Raw genomic sequence first — 15,260 nt, forward strand, 5'->3', positions numbered from 1 at the left:
TAATGAGATGAGAGCCATTGATTGGATGGTCCCGTGGGTGCAACATCTGTTCCAGGTTGGAAGCGTTCAATATTTTGGTAAAATTACGAAGAGACCCTGCCAATTTGAGGGTATTAATTAATAATTTAGTTCCAGAAACTGGATCTCTTGATTCCACCGCCAGTCCTTTCGAATACAACCTGTTTACGTTGTCCAAAGGGAGGTGAAGGATGGCGCGCCCTCACGCGTTTTTGCGTCCCTCTAGATGGACGCCAGTTTAATGCATCCAACTTAAAATCTGTACCCAATGATGATTGGATTCACCCACAATGGCGTGGTGTTTGGGGCATTACACTGTAATTGAGGTTAGCACCTTTTTCTTATTTTAAATAATGGATCGATAATTGATAAGAGATCTTATTGTTATCAAAAAAAATTAAATTTTATAGGCTTTCAAGACAATTTTTCTTTCTCTACAATCGTTACTTTCTAATATTAGTTATTCTAAATCTAATTAAATCTTACTCATCTGTATGTTACTCTCTTTTTTTTTGTTAGTACACCAGCAATTTACAATAGTCTCGCATGACCACTGCCTATTGAGTCAAAGGACAAGATACTCTACAAAGTTGGAGAAACATATACAAAATGAGTCCAAAAAATCTCTCTAAATGATGAACAGTAAAAGAAGACAATCCAGTCAACAGTTTTATTCGCCTCTCAAAATACATGCACAATCCGGAAAACGTCACACTCCTGCAGCCGCCGCCGAACGTCCTCTAGAAATAGATGGTCGAACACCCCCAACTCTCCTGTAGAATCCAATCAATCATCTCCATTGAGTCCCTCTCCAGAATGATGTACTGGGCCTCTAGAACGTATGTTACTCTTCAAACAAGAAAAAATATGTTATATAAGCGGGTACTAATCGAGATGGATAAATTTATAAGAAAATTTTGTGCCAGAAAATTTAGAAAGATGATTTTTAACTAAAACAATATAATAATAATAATCAATAGAAGTAAAGTGACTCACATAATTCCAAATTTAAATTTAGCCTTTACTAGATGAAATATTGACCACTCCTTTAGAGAACAACTTAAATAAGGAATAAATACAAGATATTATTTGCTTATTGTTTGGGATGAGAGATTAAGAAATAACAGATTTTTCTGAGAGTAAATTTTAAAAAATAATTATTAATTTAAATAACTTCGAGTCAACCGTAATTAATATTTCCTCATGTTCAACATCATAAGAAATTTTGCAAGGGAGATTATGCATTCATTAACGAAAATTAAGAAAGACCAAAACGGTTGGTGGCAAATGGGAATATATAAAAAATAATTTCCATAATGATTAAGTGGTGGAAGGTAGGTTTAATGTCTTAATCAATATATAATTATTGTCCTGTTGATGCTAATAAGATCATAAACTGATAAATAAATGGAAAGTCCAGCACTCCAGCATGGCAATCGCGTGCCGCCGTTAGCGTGGGACGCGGTCTCCGGTTAGCGCGGAAATAAACCTCCCCACTTCCACCATCGTTCCTACGCCAAAATGACCACAACACCCTCATAATACTTTCGACGAATACATATGTTTAGATGTTCTTGAAAGATTTTGGGAGAGAACTTCTTACATGGTTTCAAGTATATTTTTAAAGAGGCTAGCATAGCTGCGGATTGAATAGCCGTCTATATGGCTGGACTGGAAAAAAAAAATTATTTCGGACATTCCACGATCTTTTGCTTTATTGAATATATTCATGCACATGATATATAAAATATCTATTTTAGCAAAAAAAAAAAAAATCATGCGAATACAATCCTGATAAGGGTAAATTCGTCAATAAAAATGTCAAAGCTGGACACCGGTGCAAGTTAACGTCATTTTTTGTAAGCACGTAACGAGGAGGCTTTCCACCGAAATTCCCCACGAAGCTCTCGAACTTTCAGAGCCCATTGATCCAACGGTCAAGATCGACAGATGGTTGTATCCTCGTGGCAATCTCGTAAATTTGTGAAGAGAATCGATCTCTACGAAAAGGGTGGTGGCCAGAGAAGGCGGTCAAAATACTGTATCCCCAAACCTTCCATCTCTGTCTCTCCGCCTCCAGCTTATAAAGCCGGCGAGACGCGAGACCAAGAGCGATCGAATAGAACAAAATTAGAAGAAAAAAATACGAAGAGGAAGGTAAAGATCATGGCGATGGCGATGGCGATTTCAAGGTTCTTGACGGCGCTGGTCTTCTTTCTTGGCGCGGCGACGGTGACGGTGTCCGGCTTCAACGTGACGACGCTCGCCTTCGACGAGGGCTACTCCCACCTCTTCGGGGAGGGCAACCTCGTCCGTTCCTCTGACGGCAGGACCGTCCGCCTTCTCCTTAACCGTTACTCCGGTAACTCTTCTTCTTCTTCTTCCTCCTCCTCCTCCTCCTCCTCCTCCTCCTCTCCCTTGCCGTTTAACTCACGTCTCCGTTGTTGGGATTAGGTGCGGGTTTTATATCGTCGGATCTCTATCACCACGGCTTCTTCAGCGCCTCCATCAAGCTGCCGTCAGATTACACGGCGGGAATCGTCGTCGCCTTCTATGTGAGTAACGCCGTCCGTTTATTCCTTCTTGCTTCCCTTTATTCGTCTGTTCATACAAGCTCGCCGGAATAACTTTTCCCAGCGGCCGTCGTCACCGTGAAATGACCGAAATGCCCCTCTCTTTAGACATGAACTCGGCGTAGTTTTTTTTTCTCTCTTCTTTAAAATATTTCTGGTCTAAAGGTAAAGTCGGCATTTTACGCAAGTTTTAATTCCTATCTCATCGACCACCCATTAATTGTAGTTGCCGAAGCAAGGAATCATAGTAAATTGAAAGAAGTGTTAAGGTTATCTTGATCTTGTGGCATGCAGAGGTTGACAGGGGGTTTTGATATCTTCCAAACCCTTCTCTATTGGTCAAGTGCTCATGGTCTATCTGGGGGTTGTCTAGAAACTGGATAGCAGGTGGAATGATCTGTCTTTGAGATCATAGGTGCATGTAGTTAAGTTGAATTCCTGCTGCATAAAAAAACTCAACAGCAAATTCATGTTGTGAAGTTGTAATATTGGTTATATATATATATGTACACCCATCTTTTCTGAATGGTTCAGAGGGTACTAATTGGGGCATGGACCTTTCCAAAAGGCAGCAGATAGAAATACTTTATTCCTGTCATCATAATAAGTTATTGTCTGTACCTTGTCCAAACCCATGTGTTCCCATAGTAGCCTCATCCAACTTTGCAATGCAACTTGCTAGAGTTAGCAAGCAATATATGTGGCTGGAAGTAGCTATTTGCAATTTTAAAAACAACACCCTGTTTGTTAACTTACTTGAGAGACTATATTGCTTAAAGAAGTACATCAATTTTAAGTATATATATACAAAGGAAACTAGGCATGCACATGAAAGTTATAGTAGCGTAAGCAAAGGAAGTAATAGTTTATAGAGCTTTTTGGGTATTATGAAGCGATTAGTTTGAAAACCCACATGGCTTTGCTGATGCAGTACTAGTTTATCGTTTCAAGTCGATGCTTAAAATGTTGGTTAGGTGATTGATGACTGTGATTAATGGGTTTTTTTTTTCCGTGATTTGGAACTGATGCAGACATCTAATGGGGATATCTTTCCAAAGACACACGACGAGCTGGACTTCGAGTTTTTAGGCAACATTAGAGGCGAGAGGTGGAGAATCCAAACCAATGTGTATGGCAATGGCAGCACCAGCCGAGGCCGAGAGGAGCGCTACGTTCTCCCCTTTGACCCCACCAAGGAGGCCCACCGCTACTCCATCCTGTGGACCGCCACCCACATCATGTATGTCTTTGATCCCACCCTTCTATGATGCATGTCTTGGAATTCTTATTGCTATAATAATTGAGAAAGTTTTAGTTGGGGCAAGGTTATTTTTTGTCATTCGAGCGTGAGTCTTTCTGCATGGTTTGTGATTGGAGTGCGAGTTGCAGCCGATTGCAAGCCATTTCCTTGTTTTGCTTCTGACCAACGTACCCTTTTCCATGCATTGCTTACGTCCATTGTGGTGTTGGTGCTTCTCATCTTTTCATTAGGGCCCTATTAGGAACACTATATCCTTGATCCTTTTGAGCAAAGAGTTATTCTTCTTCTTCTTCTTTAACCGAAAAACGACCGAAGATTCAGGCTAAAATGCTGTTTGAATTGTTGCACTACAGATTCCTAAGTATTAAGCAAGAGTATTTTGGTCTTTCTTGACCAGATGCACTCATGCAAAATTCACGTCCACTATCATTAACTAAATGTGGTTGCGCAATAGATCATTTCCCCCCGTTCTTGATTGTTTTATAAATTAAAAAAGATCTATAGAATCATCAACAGCAGCTAATTTGATGGTTTTATGCTGATAATCGGCAATGTGCAGCTTCTACATCGACAAGACGCCTATAAGAGAGGTTGTCCGCAGCGACGCCATGGGCGGCGATTACCCATCCAAGCCCATGTCCCTCTATGCCACCATATGGGACGGCTCTACGTGGGCCACCTCCGGTGGCAAGTACAAGGTCAAGTATAAGTACGCCCCGTTCGTAGCTGAATTCTCCGACCTGGTCCTCCGCGGCTGCCGCATCGATCCCATCCAGCCAGTGCCGTCCACCGATCATTGCATGGAGGCCGACGGTGACCTCATGGCCGCCGATTTCGCCGTCATGACACCCCGGAAGCGCGCGGCCATGCGTCGGTTTCGTGAGCGTTACATGACCTATTCAGTCTGCTACGACGCCCTCCGGTATTCCGGCGCCTTACCGGACTGCAGCATCATCGCCTCGGAGCAGGAGAGGTTCTGGGCATCCGGCCACATCAAGTTCCCGGCCCGCCGGCGCCGGTCCAGGCGCCAGAGCCGTATGCCAAGTGCTGCTGACCGCATGAGTCAGCCCATTGTCTAAATTAATCATTGGTTGAGTACATATTGTTAGGTGGTCGATGGAACAGTAGTAGTTCAGTTCCTTTCTCCTCTTATGATTCTCTCTGTCATCATTGGTTGTATGTAAACAGTGAAATAAGATGCAAATAGGATTCGTGGATTCCTTTTGTTTTGGATTGCCAGCTGGTAACCCTAGTTATAGGTTTTAATGATTGGTTTTTGTTCTTTTTTGCAGTGTTTTACCTTCAGTCAATTTAAGGATAGATGTGGCTTTAGATTTCTGATTTATGTCAGATGGACTTGTAATTATAAATGAAGAAGGGCTAATTCACGTACTATACATAGTTTATTCATGCGTACAGATTTTGGTAGATGATTTAAAATGATACATGAGTTGCCATTAATTTGGTTTTGGTCCTTGATGGGCATGAGAGCATCAAAAGTCCTATATGGATATATATGTCCTTCAGCAAAGATGAAGAGTAAATTAAGGAGGGTCACTTGCACCACTTTCCATACCCAATAGAAAGCCTCTGATGACTTGGTTAACTACTTGGGCATGTGGCAGTTGGCATTAAACTTGGATTGGCAACCATTGAACCTAGCTTATACCTGACACTGTCTCCATTATAAGGTTAGGCAAGGCCCACGATATAAGCTATTGATGTTTCTCTCACATTGTTAAAGGAAAGAGGAGAAGAGGTGGGCCATGGCTGTCCCTTTAAAGGGTTAGATGATGGGGTGAGAGTGGTGGATCGGGGTCTGGCTAATCATTTCCTTGTTTGTTACGGATCCTCATTTCTTTCTCTGTGTCAGTGTGCGTGTGTTTGTGGAGGGGAGTTGGAAGTTGAGCTGTTGCCAAATAATTACATGGGGTCAGGAATTGGGATGTCGCATGCAAACTTTAATAAGTTATTCCGAAAGAGTTAGGTGTCGATTCGGAGTGGAAGGACATGAAAGCCAGGCACATACACACATACACATATATATATATATATATATATATGTATATATATATATATATATATATATATATATATATATATGTACATATATATATATATATATATATATATATATATATATATGTACATATATATATATATATATATATATATATATATGTACATATATATATATATATATATATATATATATATATGTACATATATATATATATATATATATATATATGTACATATATATATATATATAGATATATATATATATATGTACATATATATGCATATCCATATATATATATATATATATATATATATATATATATATATATATGTACATATATATATATATATATATATGCATATCCATATATGTACATATATATGCATATCCATATATGTACATATATATACATATCCAGATATGTACATATATATATATATATATATATATATATATATATATATATATATGTATATGTATATATATGTATATGTATATATATATGTATATGTATATGTATATGTATATGTATATGTATATGTATATGTATATGTATATGTATATGTATATGTATATATATATATGTATATATATATATAAATATGTATATATATGTACATATATGGATATGTATATATATGTACATATATGGATATATATATATACACATACACATTTACATACGTATGTATGTATGTAAATGTGTATATACATACATACATATATATATATACACACATTTACATACGTATATATGTATGTAAATGTGTGTGTATATATTTACATACATATATACGTATATAATAGGTGCAATTAAGTATTTCATCCATTTTTCACTTATTGATTCAGAAGGATCGTCTGACCCACCATGGACCAAATTGGCTACTTTGAACAAGTTTACATAAACTTCAAGAGCAAGATTACCCACATCCAAGACTTAATAGAGTACTAAAACTTTCAGAAGTTGTAACTTCTGGTTTGAAAAAAAATGGTAATGTAATTGAAATAGAAGTTAATATATGAGTCAATATCTAGCTTCTATTCAAATTAAAAAATTTCTAAGGTATTTTAATTATTTTTACAATTTATAGTCTTGTTTAAGTAGGAGGTAAATCTAATACAATTTGAGATGGACTTCACTAGCATGAAAAAGAGAAATTTTTTATCCTCTTTTAACTAGAAGAGAAATCTAGCTCAAACAAAAAAAGTGGACCTTTATAGAATAGGTAAATTTCTCCTTTTTGAGCTAGAAAAAGAATCCAACTAAAATAAAGATATCACTAGTATACATAGAAGGCGTATGTTATGATTTTAGAAGGAAAATAGAGGGAGAGGAAGTAAAGAGTGTAGATTCTATATTCTACCACTAAAATCCCAATAGAGAAAATAAAAGCAAAAAATATAGACTCTACTTTCAATGTATAATATATATATAATTTATGGATTATAAAAAATAAAAAAGTAAGGGATTCATGGCCTCACTTTCTAAAATTTTTATTATTTATTATTTTATTCAAGAGATTCGAGTTTAACGTATTGAAAGAATTCCTCCATCCTTCTGATTGGATCACTTTTATTTGATACCTCTGAATCCATAGAGGCAGTTGCAATCAAAAACCAATGCTCGAATTACGAAAACAAAATTTTTTTGAATAGATGGCTCTCATTACTTTATAAAATTCTTGCTAGGACAAATTACATTCTACAGAGTGTGATATGATTTAGGTCCTATCCTAGAACCTGATCAATCATGATTGGCCAAACATGTTTTATTCTAAACACCGGTCCGACCTAAAAATTCACAAACCGGTCCGACGCATACCGCGTCATGTTCAGAGAGCACTTTCACAGCCCAACCAATCATGATTCCAGAAGGGCTAAAATGAAACTTCCGCGCACATCCCCTCTCAACGGCTAGTTTTTAGTAAGAAAATCCTTCACCGAATCCGGATATCGGAAATAGTGATATCCAGGTATGCACCCCCTCAGCCTCCAACGGTCATATTACCGTTGGGAACCCCCCCGATTCAAATCTTTTAAAAACCCTGCACCAGTTCTCCCCACCCCTCACCTATTCCTTCTTCGTTCCTTTCTCCTCCTCCTCCTCCTCCTCTCTCCATCAAGCCCAAAGTCTCCTTCCCTTCCAAAGCCCCACGATCACCGGCGAGAGTCCGACCAAACGCTTCCGGATTCCTGCGTTTTCCGGTGAGGAAGAACCCATTAGATCCCTCGTTTGCTTGTCTCTTTTGTTCCAATATCCTCGCTTCTCTCCAAGAATCTGAAATCTTGTGCTTTTCTGATGTCTTTTTTCTTCTTCTTGTACGTGAATTTGTTTTGTTTTTCAGGCGGCAATGGAAACCCCATCATCCTTGAGAAGGGTCACAAGATCTCAGGCCTCTGCTGCCTCCCGTAAGCAAAATCCTTTCTTTTATTGTACGAGAGACCGTTCTCATTATCTCATCCTTCTGTCATATGACTGACTGGATTCTTGTTACTTCCCTCTTTTTCTAAATGCAGAGAAGAACATGCAAGAAGATGCCTTTTCAAGATCAAGAAACGGCGAGCGTTCTGCACTGCTCGACATCACGAACGATTCTCCCATCGTGGGACTTGCAACGGGAAGCCTGGTCGAGAAGACTCCTTCGTCTTCGGTGGTCAGGAGCCGAGTTCGAGCCAAACGGACTCCTGGGTCAGGCGAGGCGTTGCTCCGGAGCCAGGTGAAGACACTCCTGCAGAAGGTGGAGGAAGAGGCTGAGCTTGTCAATAAGCTTCCTCCGGGGCATGCGACATTCCTCTTAGGCCTTCCGATTTCACCAGCGCAGCTTCTTGCTCCCACGCCAGCCAACACACCTTACATCCCTAACATGCCAGGCTTGGAAGAAGGTGTTCTGATCGATGCTAAGATGCCTTGTGTTACTGAAGATATCCCAAACCCTCAGCAGGTCTGAATGATGTTTTCTTTTTCTTTTCCCACTTTTCTTTCCCTAATTTCCCCCCCTTTTGTCCAAGCATCCCTGTGGCCTTTCTTTTCTCATTTATTATCTTGAATATTACTGTTCTAAGTATTATTTTATTGCTTTTTTTCATGTTTGATTTTTGATTTATTACATGACCTGGTTTTCAGAAATTCAAGCTTTCCTTTAGTTGCTTCCCTTTATGCCTAGATGGGCTACTCAAGTTCTGACAAAATTCAAGATGGTTGTTATTTTATGATATCTCTTTGAGCTTAATTCTTCCATATCTCATTTCATTCATATACTTGGATTTGCTTTCTCCGCTGCTATCCTCTCAAACCAATCACTTATGTCTAATCAGATCATCTGTGCTTTAATATTCATCATATCATCCGCATCAAATTTTATCTAGGCTTGAAAGTTCCTTCAACATGTTTATATATATATTGCTTAACTGGTTTATATGTTTGTCAATTTCTCAGGTTGCTGCATCTCTGGAACCAGAGAAATCTCACCATTCTCAAGAATGTGTGATCAACCGAGCATTGCTATTCGATGACTCTCCTGGGAAATCAGAAATCTCTGATGCCTCAGCAATCTCTTCATCTCTGACTTACCAAGGGAGTGAAGGCAGTTACGCAGAGAAATCCCCCGAAGATGACAACTCTTCTATCTGGTCCCTTCAAGCCAATGCTGCAAGTATCCAAGAGGATGACGACGAAGATATTGTTGAAGATGAAGTCTATTACGAGGAAGCTGAAGATGATGTGGATGAAGAAGATGATGAGATTTTAAACGATTTGTGTAGAGGCCTGAGCAAGATGTCAGTACAGGATAAGGTGAGACTGCCTGAGTGCACCGGGAAGCACACACGTTTCATCTACAACAGTGATGACGAGATTGAAGGTGAAGAGGAGGAAGTCGCCGATGACAAGGCTGTTTCTCCAAGCGTGTTGGTATTGAGGGGACTGCCTGCACCTAAGGGGAAGCACCTGCGCTTCCCAGAGGAAGATGAAGTTTGAAAGACCCATGGCGGCTGCTGCTGGAAATTGATATCTTGGAGTTAGTTATTTGGCTGTCTTTCCCCGACACCATCTGACTATCTTTTGTTTTTTATGTTTCAGATTCCAATTTCGTTTTTATTGTAGTTTTCATTTTTCATAGGATAACTGGCGAAAAACAAATGCAATTCATCTGTTCTAATAAAGCAGCATTTTGAAGGTTCATATTTTGATTTGGAAACATATTTCTCTGGCTAGTAGATGTGCAATTATCTTGGATAGGAAGAAAGGAAAGCTTAAGACAATTGAAGCCACATAGGAATGGCAGGTGACCTGTTGCATAAAATGCTTTCACAAGAGATCCTAACTGATCTTTGTCTTGCAGTATTCTTCATCAGTTCTTGGAAAGCAGTGTCACAGGTGGTAATGTAGCCTTTTTCTTTTGAATTTGAGGTAAGTTAACGGTGGTAATCTCCTGTTTCAGAATTCAGTAGCCAAGCATCCAACACGACTGTAATTCCTAGGCTGCCTCCTGAGATGACTTGTAACAATTGAGAGGCTGCAACTATAACAGAATCTGCTGTATTTATATGATTGCACATCTTAGTCTGTTAGATTGATGACTTGATGCAGTTGGAATGTTTGGTTGATTAATATAATTTGATAAGTAATTTAGAAACAAAGGTCATGTGGTGGTACCACTATTGCTGGTTCCAAGCCTGAATGACATGGACATGTCAAATGATTAGTTTAGTAAAGTTAAACCAAAGTAACTAGAATAAGACCCGAGGATTGGTTTAATAAAAGACCTAATAAAAACCAAAACTTAAGTATTATCTTGGATTTTGGTTGGAAGGAGAGAGACTTCCAAGTTTCAGCGATTCATAAGAGCTGGCTGAATGTCTCCTTAGGGGGCGTTTGGTATGGAGGGATCATCCCAGGATCAATGGTGATGTGGGTGGAAGTGATGAGATCATCGTGTTTGGTTGTACCACGGTAATTCTATATGGTAGTGATCCTAAATCACCTCCACTGCTTAAATCACCGTCCAACTCGGTGATGGAATACCCGTTCTTGAGGTCGGAAATCTAAAATCACCCCACTGCAGTGATCTTGGGTTGAAAGTTAAAAACAAAAATACCCCTCAATTTAGCAGAAAATTTGATATATCAATATATCATCAATATATTATGTCAATGTTATATATATATATATATATATATATATTATATTATATTATATATTATATTAATGATATATATTATATTATAATATATTACTAATCATATTATTATCCTATTATTATTGAAGGATAATTTTAAATTATAGTAGAAATATATTATTATATTTTATATTTATATAATGAAAATATTTAATATATTACTCCTATTTACCTTATTTTTCTAATCAAAATAACTATTAGTATTCAAAAAATCTATTATAAGTATAAATAAAGATATTAATTCTATAATGAAAAATAATATATTTTTATAAGATTAATAATTTATAGGAGTAATAAATATATTTTTATAGAATATATTAATAATTAATATATTGATAAATATATTAATATTTTATTATAATATATTTTATATGATTAATAAATATATGGTAAGGGCTATAAAAAGTAGAATATGTGACAAAATTATGGAGCTATTATAGAAATTAGCATATTGACTTACATTTTTGACTCATAAGAATTAAAAAAAAACACATAAAAAATTCATTTAAAATATATCAGACGTATTTATGGTATTATGTGGTCGGTGATCTTGGATCCCCATACCATACCAAATAAGTTACTTATAGATATTTAATCACGAGATCATGGCTTACCAAATACATTAATGTTCGATCACTGGAGATCAAATCACCCCAGCATTCAGATCACTGAAGATTTTAGATCACCGTGGTGATCCTGTTGGGGTTACCAAACGCCCCCTTAGGTGCTTCCATCGAAAAGACTTCCATATAAGTTTCCGGAGTAGGTTAATAGACTAAGGCATCAATGTTGTTTTGACTACTCTCCTGGTAAATGAGAATATGTTCTCCAACTCAAATCTGGAAAACTTCTTTTTCCAACATGGACACGAGTACTACATTCAATGTACCAACTAACAGCATATACAGACCTCTTCATCATAATTGCCAAAATACTAAACCACATCATACATTATTGCAATAATCAATGACCACTTTCACCATAAATTTTGTGAAAGATAAGAATTTATTCTTTCGGTCAACTTCCAAGAAAAAGAATTCACTCAGCGCAATGGCGCTTAGAAACAACTCGCTTATTTTTCTGGTAAGAGCAGCAGGGACCTGTATATGTGGCAATGCCCGTTTTGTTTAACAATTAATGGTTTTTTGGAACTTCAAGGTTCAAGCAATGTAACAACCAGAAAGTACCTCTACAAATTGGCTTTCCCTGTGAAAATCTTTTGCGGAAAACAAAAGAATCAAACATTTAAACAGAAACTCGATGATTACAAAACCGCACTCATTCAAAAACCCCCACTTATTTTGCAAGATATATGAACAGATATGATACAAAAGCTTGAACGAGTTCAGGCTTTACAAGTAAATGAATGGACCCCAGTTTTGCAAAAATCTGTACATTATGTACTGTATGACGAAGCAACCATATGGTGTATGATGCTGATTGGTTGTGGTAGTGTCAGCACAAGCATGAATTTCTCTATATCGGCCCATGGCTCCGCTTTTCATTAGAATTTGTAGCAGAAGCAATGGAAGGGAGCCTTGCCAGAGCAGGCTGTGATGGTGGAGCAGTAAGAGCATATGTGAGTCTTGATGATGAGCTTTCAATGAGTCCAGCAACCCCAGCAGCAGCAGATTGAGCATTTGAAGGAAGAAAAAGGTCGTGCTTCTGATCTTTATAAGCACTCCATACCTGTCAAAGATGACAAATATTTTTTCAGCAATGCAATTGCACAATAAGCATGACACTTTCTTTTTTTAATAAAAAAAAACCCGCTCATTTCCCAAGAGCGGGTTGGAAGTAGAGCACAACTCTGAAGGTGACTTTTGAGGACTAAGCTGCACTGTTTCACTGGCTGTTAACATTAACCATTCAGTAGATTATGCAAAGCTTGCCAATATTTGTGGCTTATACAGGTTGGCGAACTGGAAAGATAACCCATGCAGACACAAAGCTTTAGGGTCTGTCTGCATGCCCGACTAAGATGTTCCTTGGTTGGTTAAACCCATCGGACTTCGGACGACCGAAACTAGGAGGAAGAGTAGAGGGCGGGAAAGATGAGATTAGTTCGAGTGGGAAGCCTAGCAGACAATCCATAATTTTAGGTTACCACATTCAAGCTGTGTCCCGCTCCAATAGAAACACATGGATTTATAGTCTTAGGGCCTATTTGGATATTTCTACAGGATTAGACTAAAAATTCTGCAGAAATTGGGCCTGGCCTGTCTAGTACTTTTTTTAAACTATGTCCACAGATTACATCTAGAATATGAGATTTAGCCCAGCCCATATCAACCGTCTCCTCCAGTCCATTCCTGTAGGATGGAAAAAAAAAAGATTGCACAGGATTATCCAAACGGACCCTTAATCACAAAAATTCCTTTTCCTCACTGTTAAGATCTTCTGGGCGCCAACCAAATAAAGAGCATTCCCTGGATAACCTCTATAGGAATCTAAACAGGCACAGATTGTCATAGTTCATATTCATATTCTATTTTACCATCAAAAAGTTAAATGATATAATACACATTAAACATGAATATTAAACATTTCACCTAAAGAATAATTTTCACTGTTGCAGAATCTTTGGTTCTCTCAGATATTGCTTTTATTTGGAATAATATTCTTCATATATATACCCACTAAAGTTGGCCTTTAATGAATTGATTAATTTTCTTGCCTCCCTTCTTGAAACCACCCACCATGGACCAACTTGGTTATCCCCCATACTTGGGACTCAGTAAAAAGAGTGATCAGACACAAATAAAGTGCACCAAGGAGCCATATCCCAAATTCAGAAATTGAATTTAAATTAAAACAAATAATTTCAAAAAGAAATATACACAAATAAGACATTCAACTGATTTGATATGTTAGAGAGAACATTACATTATCAAAAGGCTAAAGAGACAAATTTAAGAGTATCAATATGAACTCTCTTGCATTATAGCCTTCTAAGCAACTATTATGAATTACAACCTTGGATTCTTAACAACCTAAAAGTGTTTGCATCAACGCATACTCAAGTAATAGAAACCACTGTTCTTTTCTTTGAAAAACTAGAGGAACCTATTTTGTCACTGCCTGTTGTACAGGACAATAAAAAAATAAAAAAAACTACATGAACGCTTTTAGAATTAAGAGAATCAAAAAATTCATTAGAAAGATATGAAATCGTCCTCAGCAAAGCAAGTAATTAGGTAGATTGGCATAAAATGAAATTATTAAAATCCATAAAAAATTAAATTTAGTGGAAATAAATTGACAAACTTACATCAGAAGAATTCAATATGTCACGAACTTTAGCACAATGGGCACCCTCAGTTGCAAATGCATGCAACACCTGGATCAAAATGATAAGAGTTGTACCTTATTGAAGAATTAATTAAAATATCGCATGTGATGCTTCACAAAAAATAAAAGACATTTAATCGTGCAAGACTCAAATGTATCTGCACAAGAAAGACTCGAATGATGCAGAAGGCGGCAAAGCAGCATCCAGAAAAGATATATGCACCCAAAAAAGGTATTCTGCTTCAATACGTAATACGTATTTCCCAAACTTACATGAAAGCAATACAATTTATAAACACCTATCGCCCAAAGTTGTTTTTAGATTAGTAGTTCTACCATTGTTCTGTAATAGATAAAAAGAAATTAATTCCATGAAACCAAATTTAGACTCCGAAAAAGATGAATATAACAGGCAATAGTGCTCATGCTACTACATCAAGTATTCACCCTACCTATGAATACAGACAAGAAGAAATGTTGACTTTCTTTTGAGTAGATTTCAGACAACCTTGACAACTTCCTGACATGTCGGTATGCCTTTTTTCCAGAGCTGGTGCAATGCTGAACTTTAGATTACTGTCACACTTTCAACTTTCTTTGCTAATTCACATATCTTATATTAAACAAGCTCTGAACTTTCTGTTGAAGAAGAGAAATCCAAGAAATCTGTAATTTGATTATTCTTAGCTTCAATTTGTGAATTAAATTTGGTAGTTTTGCATCATTTTGACTTATTTACAGGACATATTATTCAAGTTTCTGCACATAATACCCTACCGTGGTGCATGTAATTCAGCCAATATAACTGAAAATAATCTGGAAGTTTTTGAACCAGAACAAGAAGTTGTCCATTCAAATCTCTGATAATAAAACATAATCCAGCATTATGTCCATTTAATCAGAGTTTACTAACAAAT

The 15,260-nt window shown here is 37.2% G+C and overlaps 3 protein-coding genes across 3 annotated transcripts in view; 2 read left to right on the plus strand and 1 right to left on the minus strand.

Moving 5' to 3' along the window:
- The first annotated feature begins 2,048 nt into the window (after positions 1-2,048).
- Positions 2,049-5,244, plus strand: LOC103714567 (probable xyloglucan endotransglucosylase/hydrolase protein 30). Its single transcript, XM_008801858.4, has 4 exons — positions 2,049-2,380; positions 2,473-2,573; positions 3,623-3,831; positions 4,412-5,244. The coding sequence occupies exons 1-4, from the start codon at positions 2,185-2,187 to the stop codon at positions 4,929-4,931; spliced, it is 1,026 nt and encodes a 341-aa protein (XP_008800080.2). The 5' UTR covers positions 2,049-2,184; the 3' UTR covers positions 4,932-5,244.
- Positions 5,245-7,933: 2,689 nt separating this feature from the next.
- On the plus strand, positions 7,934-10,060 carry LOC103714568. Its single transcript, XM_008801859.3, has 4 exons — positions 7,934-8,080; positions 8,221-8,284; positions 8,393-8,817; positions 9,312-10,060. The coding sequence occupies exons 2-4, from the start codon at positions 8,227-8,229 to the stop codon at positions 9,849-9,851; spliced, it is 1,023 nt and encodes a 340-aa protein (XP_008800081.2). The 5' UTR covers positions 7,934-8,080; positions 8,221-8,226; the 3' UTR covers positions 9,852-10,060.
- A 2,099-nt stretch (positions 10,061-12,159) lies between these two features.
- Positions 12,160-15,260, minus strand: part of LOC103714569 (dnaJ homolog subfamily C GRV2) — a 29,225-nt gene continuing 26,124 nt past the window's right edge. The window contains exons 21-22 of the mRNA XM_008801860.4: positions 14,324-14,392; positions 12,160-12,741 (exon numbers count right to left, since the gene is read on the minus strand). Of these exons, the coding sequence (XP_008800082.2) occupies positions 12,529-12,741; positions 14,324-14,392 (282 nt within the window). The 3' untranslated portion in view covers positions 12,160-12,528. The remainder of the gene's footprint in view (positions 12,742-14,323; positions 14,393-15,260) is intronic.

This window comes from Phoenix dactylifera, chromosome 2 (assembly GCF_009389715.1).
Source record: "Phoenix dactylifera cultivar Barhee BC4 chromosome 2, palm_55x_up_171113_PBpolish2nd_filt_p, whole genome shotgun sequence".
Classification (NCBI taxonomy): Eukaryota; Viridiplantae; Streptophyta; class Magnoliopsida; order Arecales; family Arecaceae; genus Phoenix; species Phoenix dactylifera.

Excerpts from the sequence above, each read along its gene's own strand:
- LOC103714567 (XM_008801858.4), top strand. The coding sequence starts at position 2,185 with ATGGCGATGGCGATGGCGATTTCAAGGTTCTTGACGGCGCTGGTCTTC. Across the intron at positions 2,381-2,472 it reads TCTCCTTAACCGTTACTCCG|GTGCGGGTTTTATATCGTCG; the intron begins GTAACTCTTCTT and ends TGTTGGGATTAG. Across the intron at positions 2,574-3,622 it reads GAATCGTCGTCGCCTTCTAT|ACATCTAATGGGGATATCTT; the intron begins GTGAGTAACGCC and ends GAACTGATGCAG.
- LOC103714568 (XM_008801859.3), top strand. The coding sequence starts at position 8,227 with ATGGAAACCCCATCATCCTTGAGAAGGGTCACAAGATCTCAGGCCTCT. Across the intron at positions 8,285-8,392 it reads TCAGGCCTCTGCTGCCTCCC|AGAAGAACATGCAAGAAGAT; the intron begins GTAAGCAAAATC and ends TTCTAAATGCAG. Across the intron at positions 8,818-9,311 it reads ATATCCCAAACCCTCAGCAG|GTTGCTGCATCTCTGGAACC; the intron begins GTCTGAATGATG and ends TCAATTTCTCAG.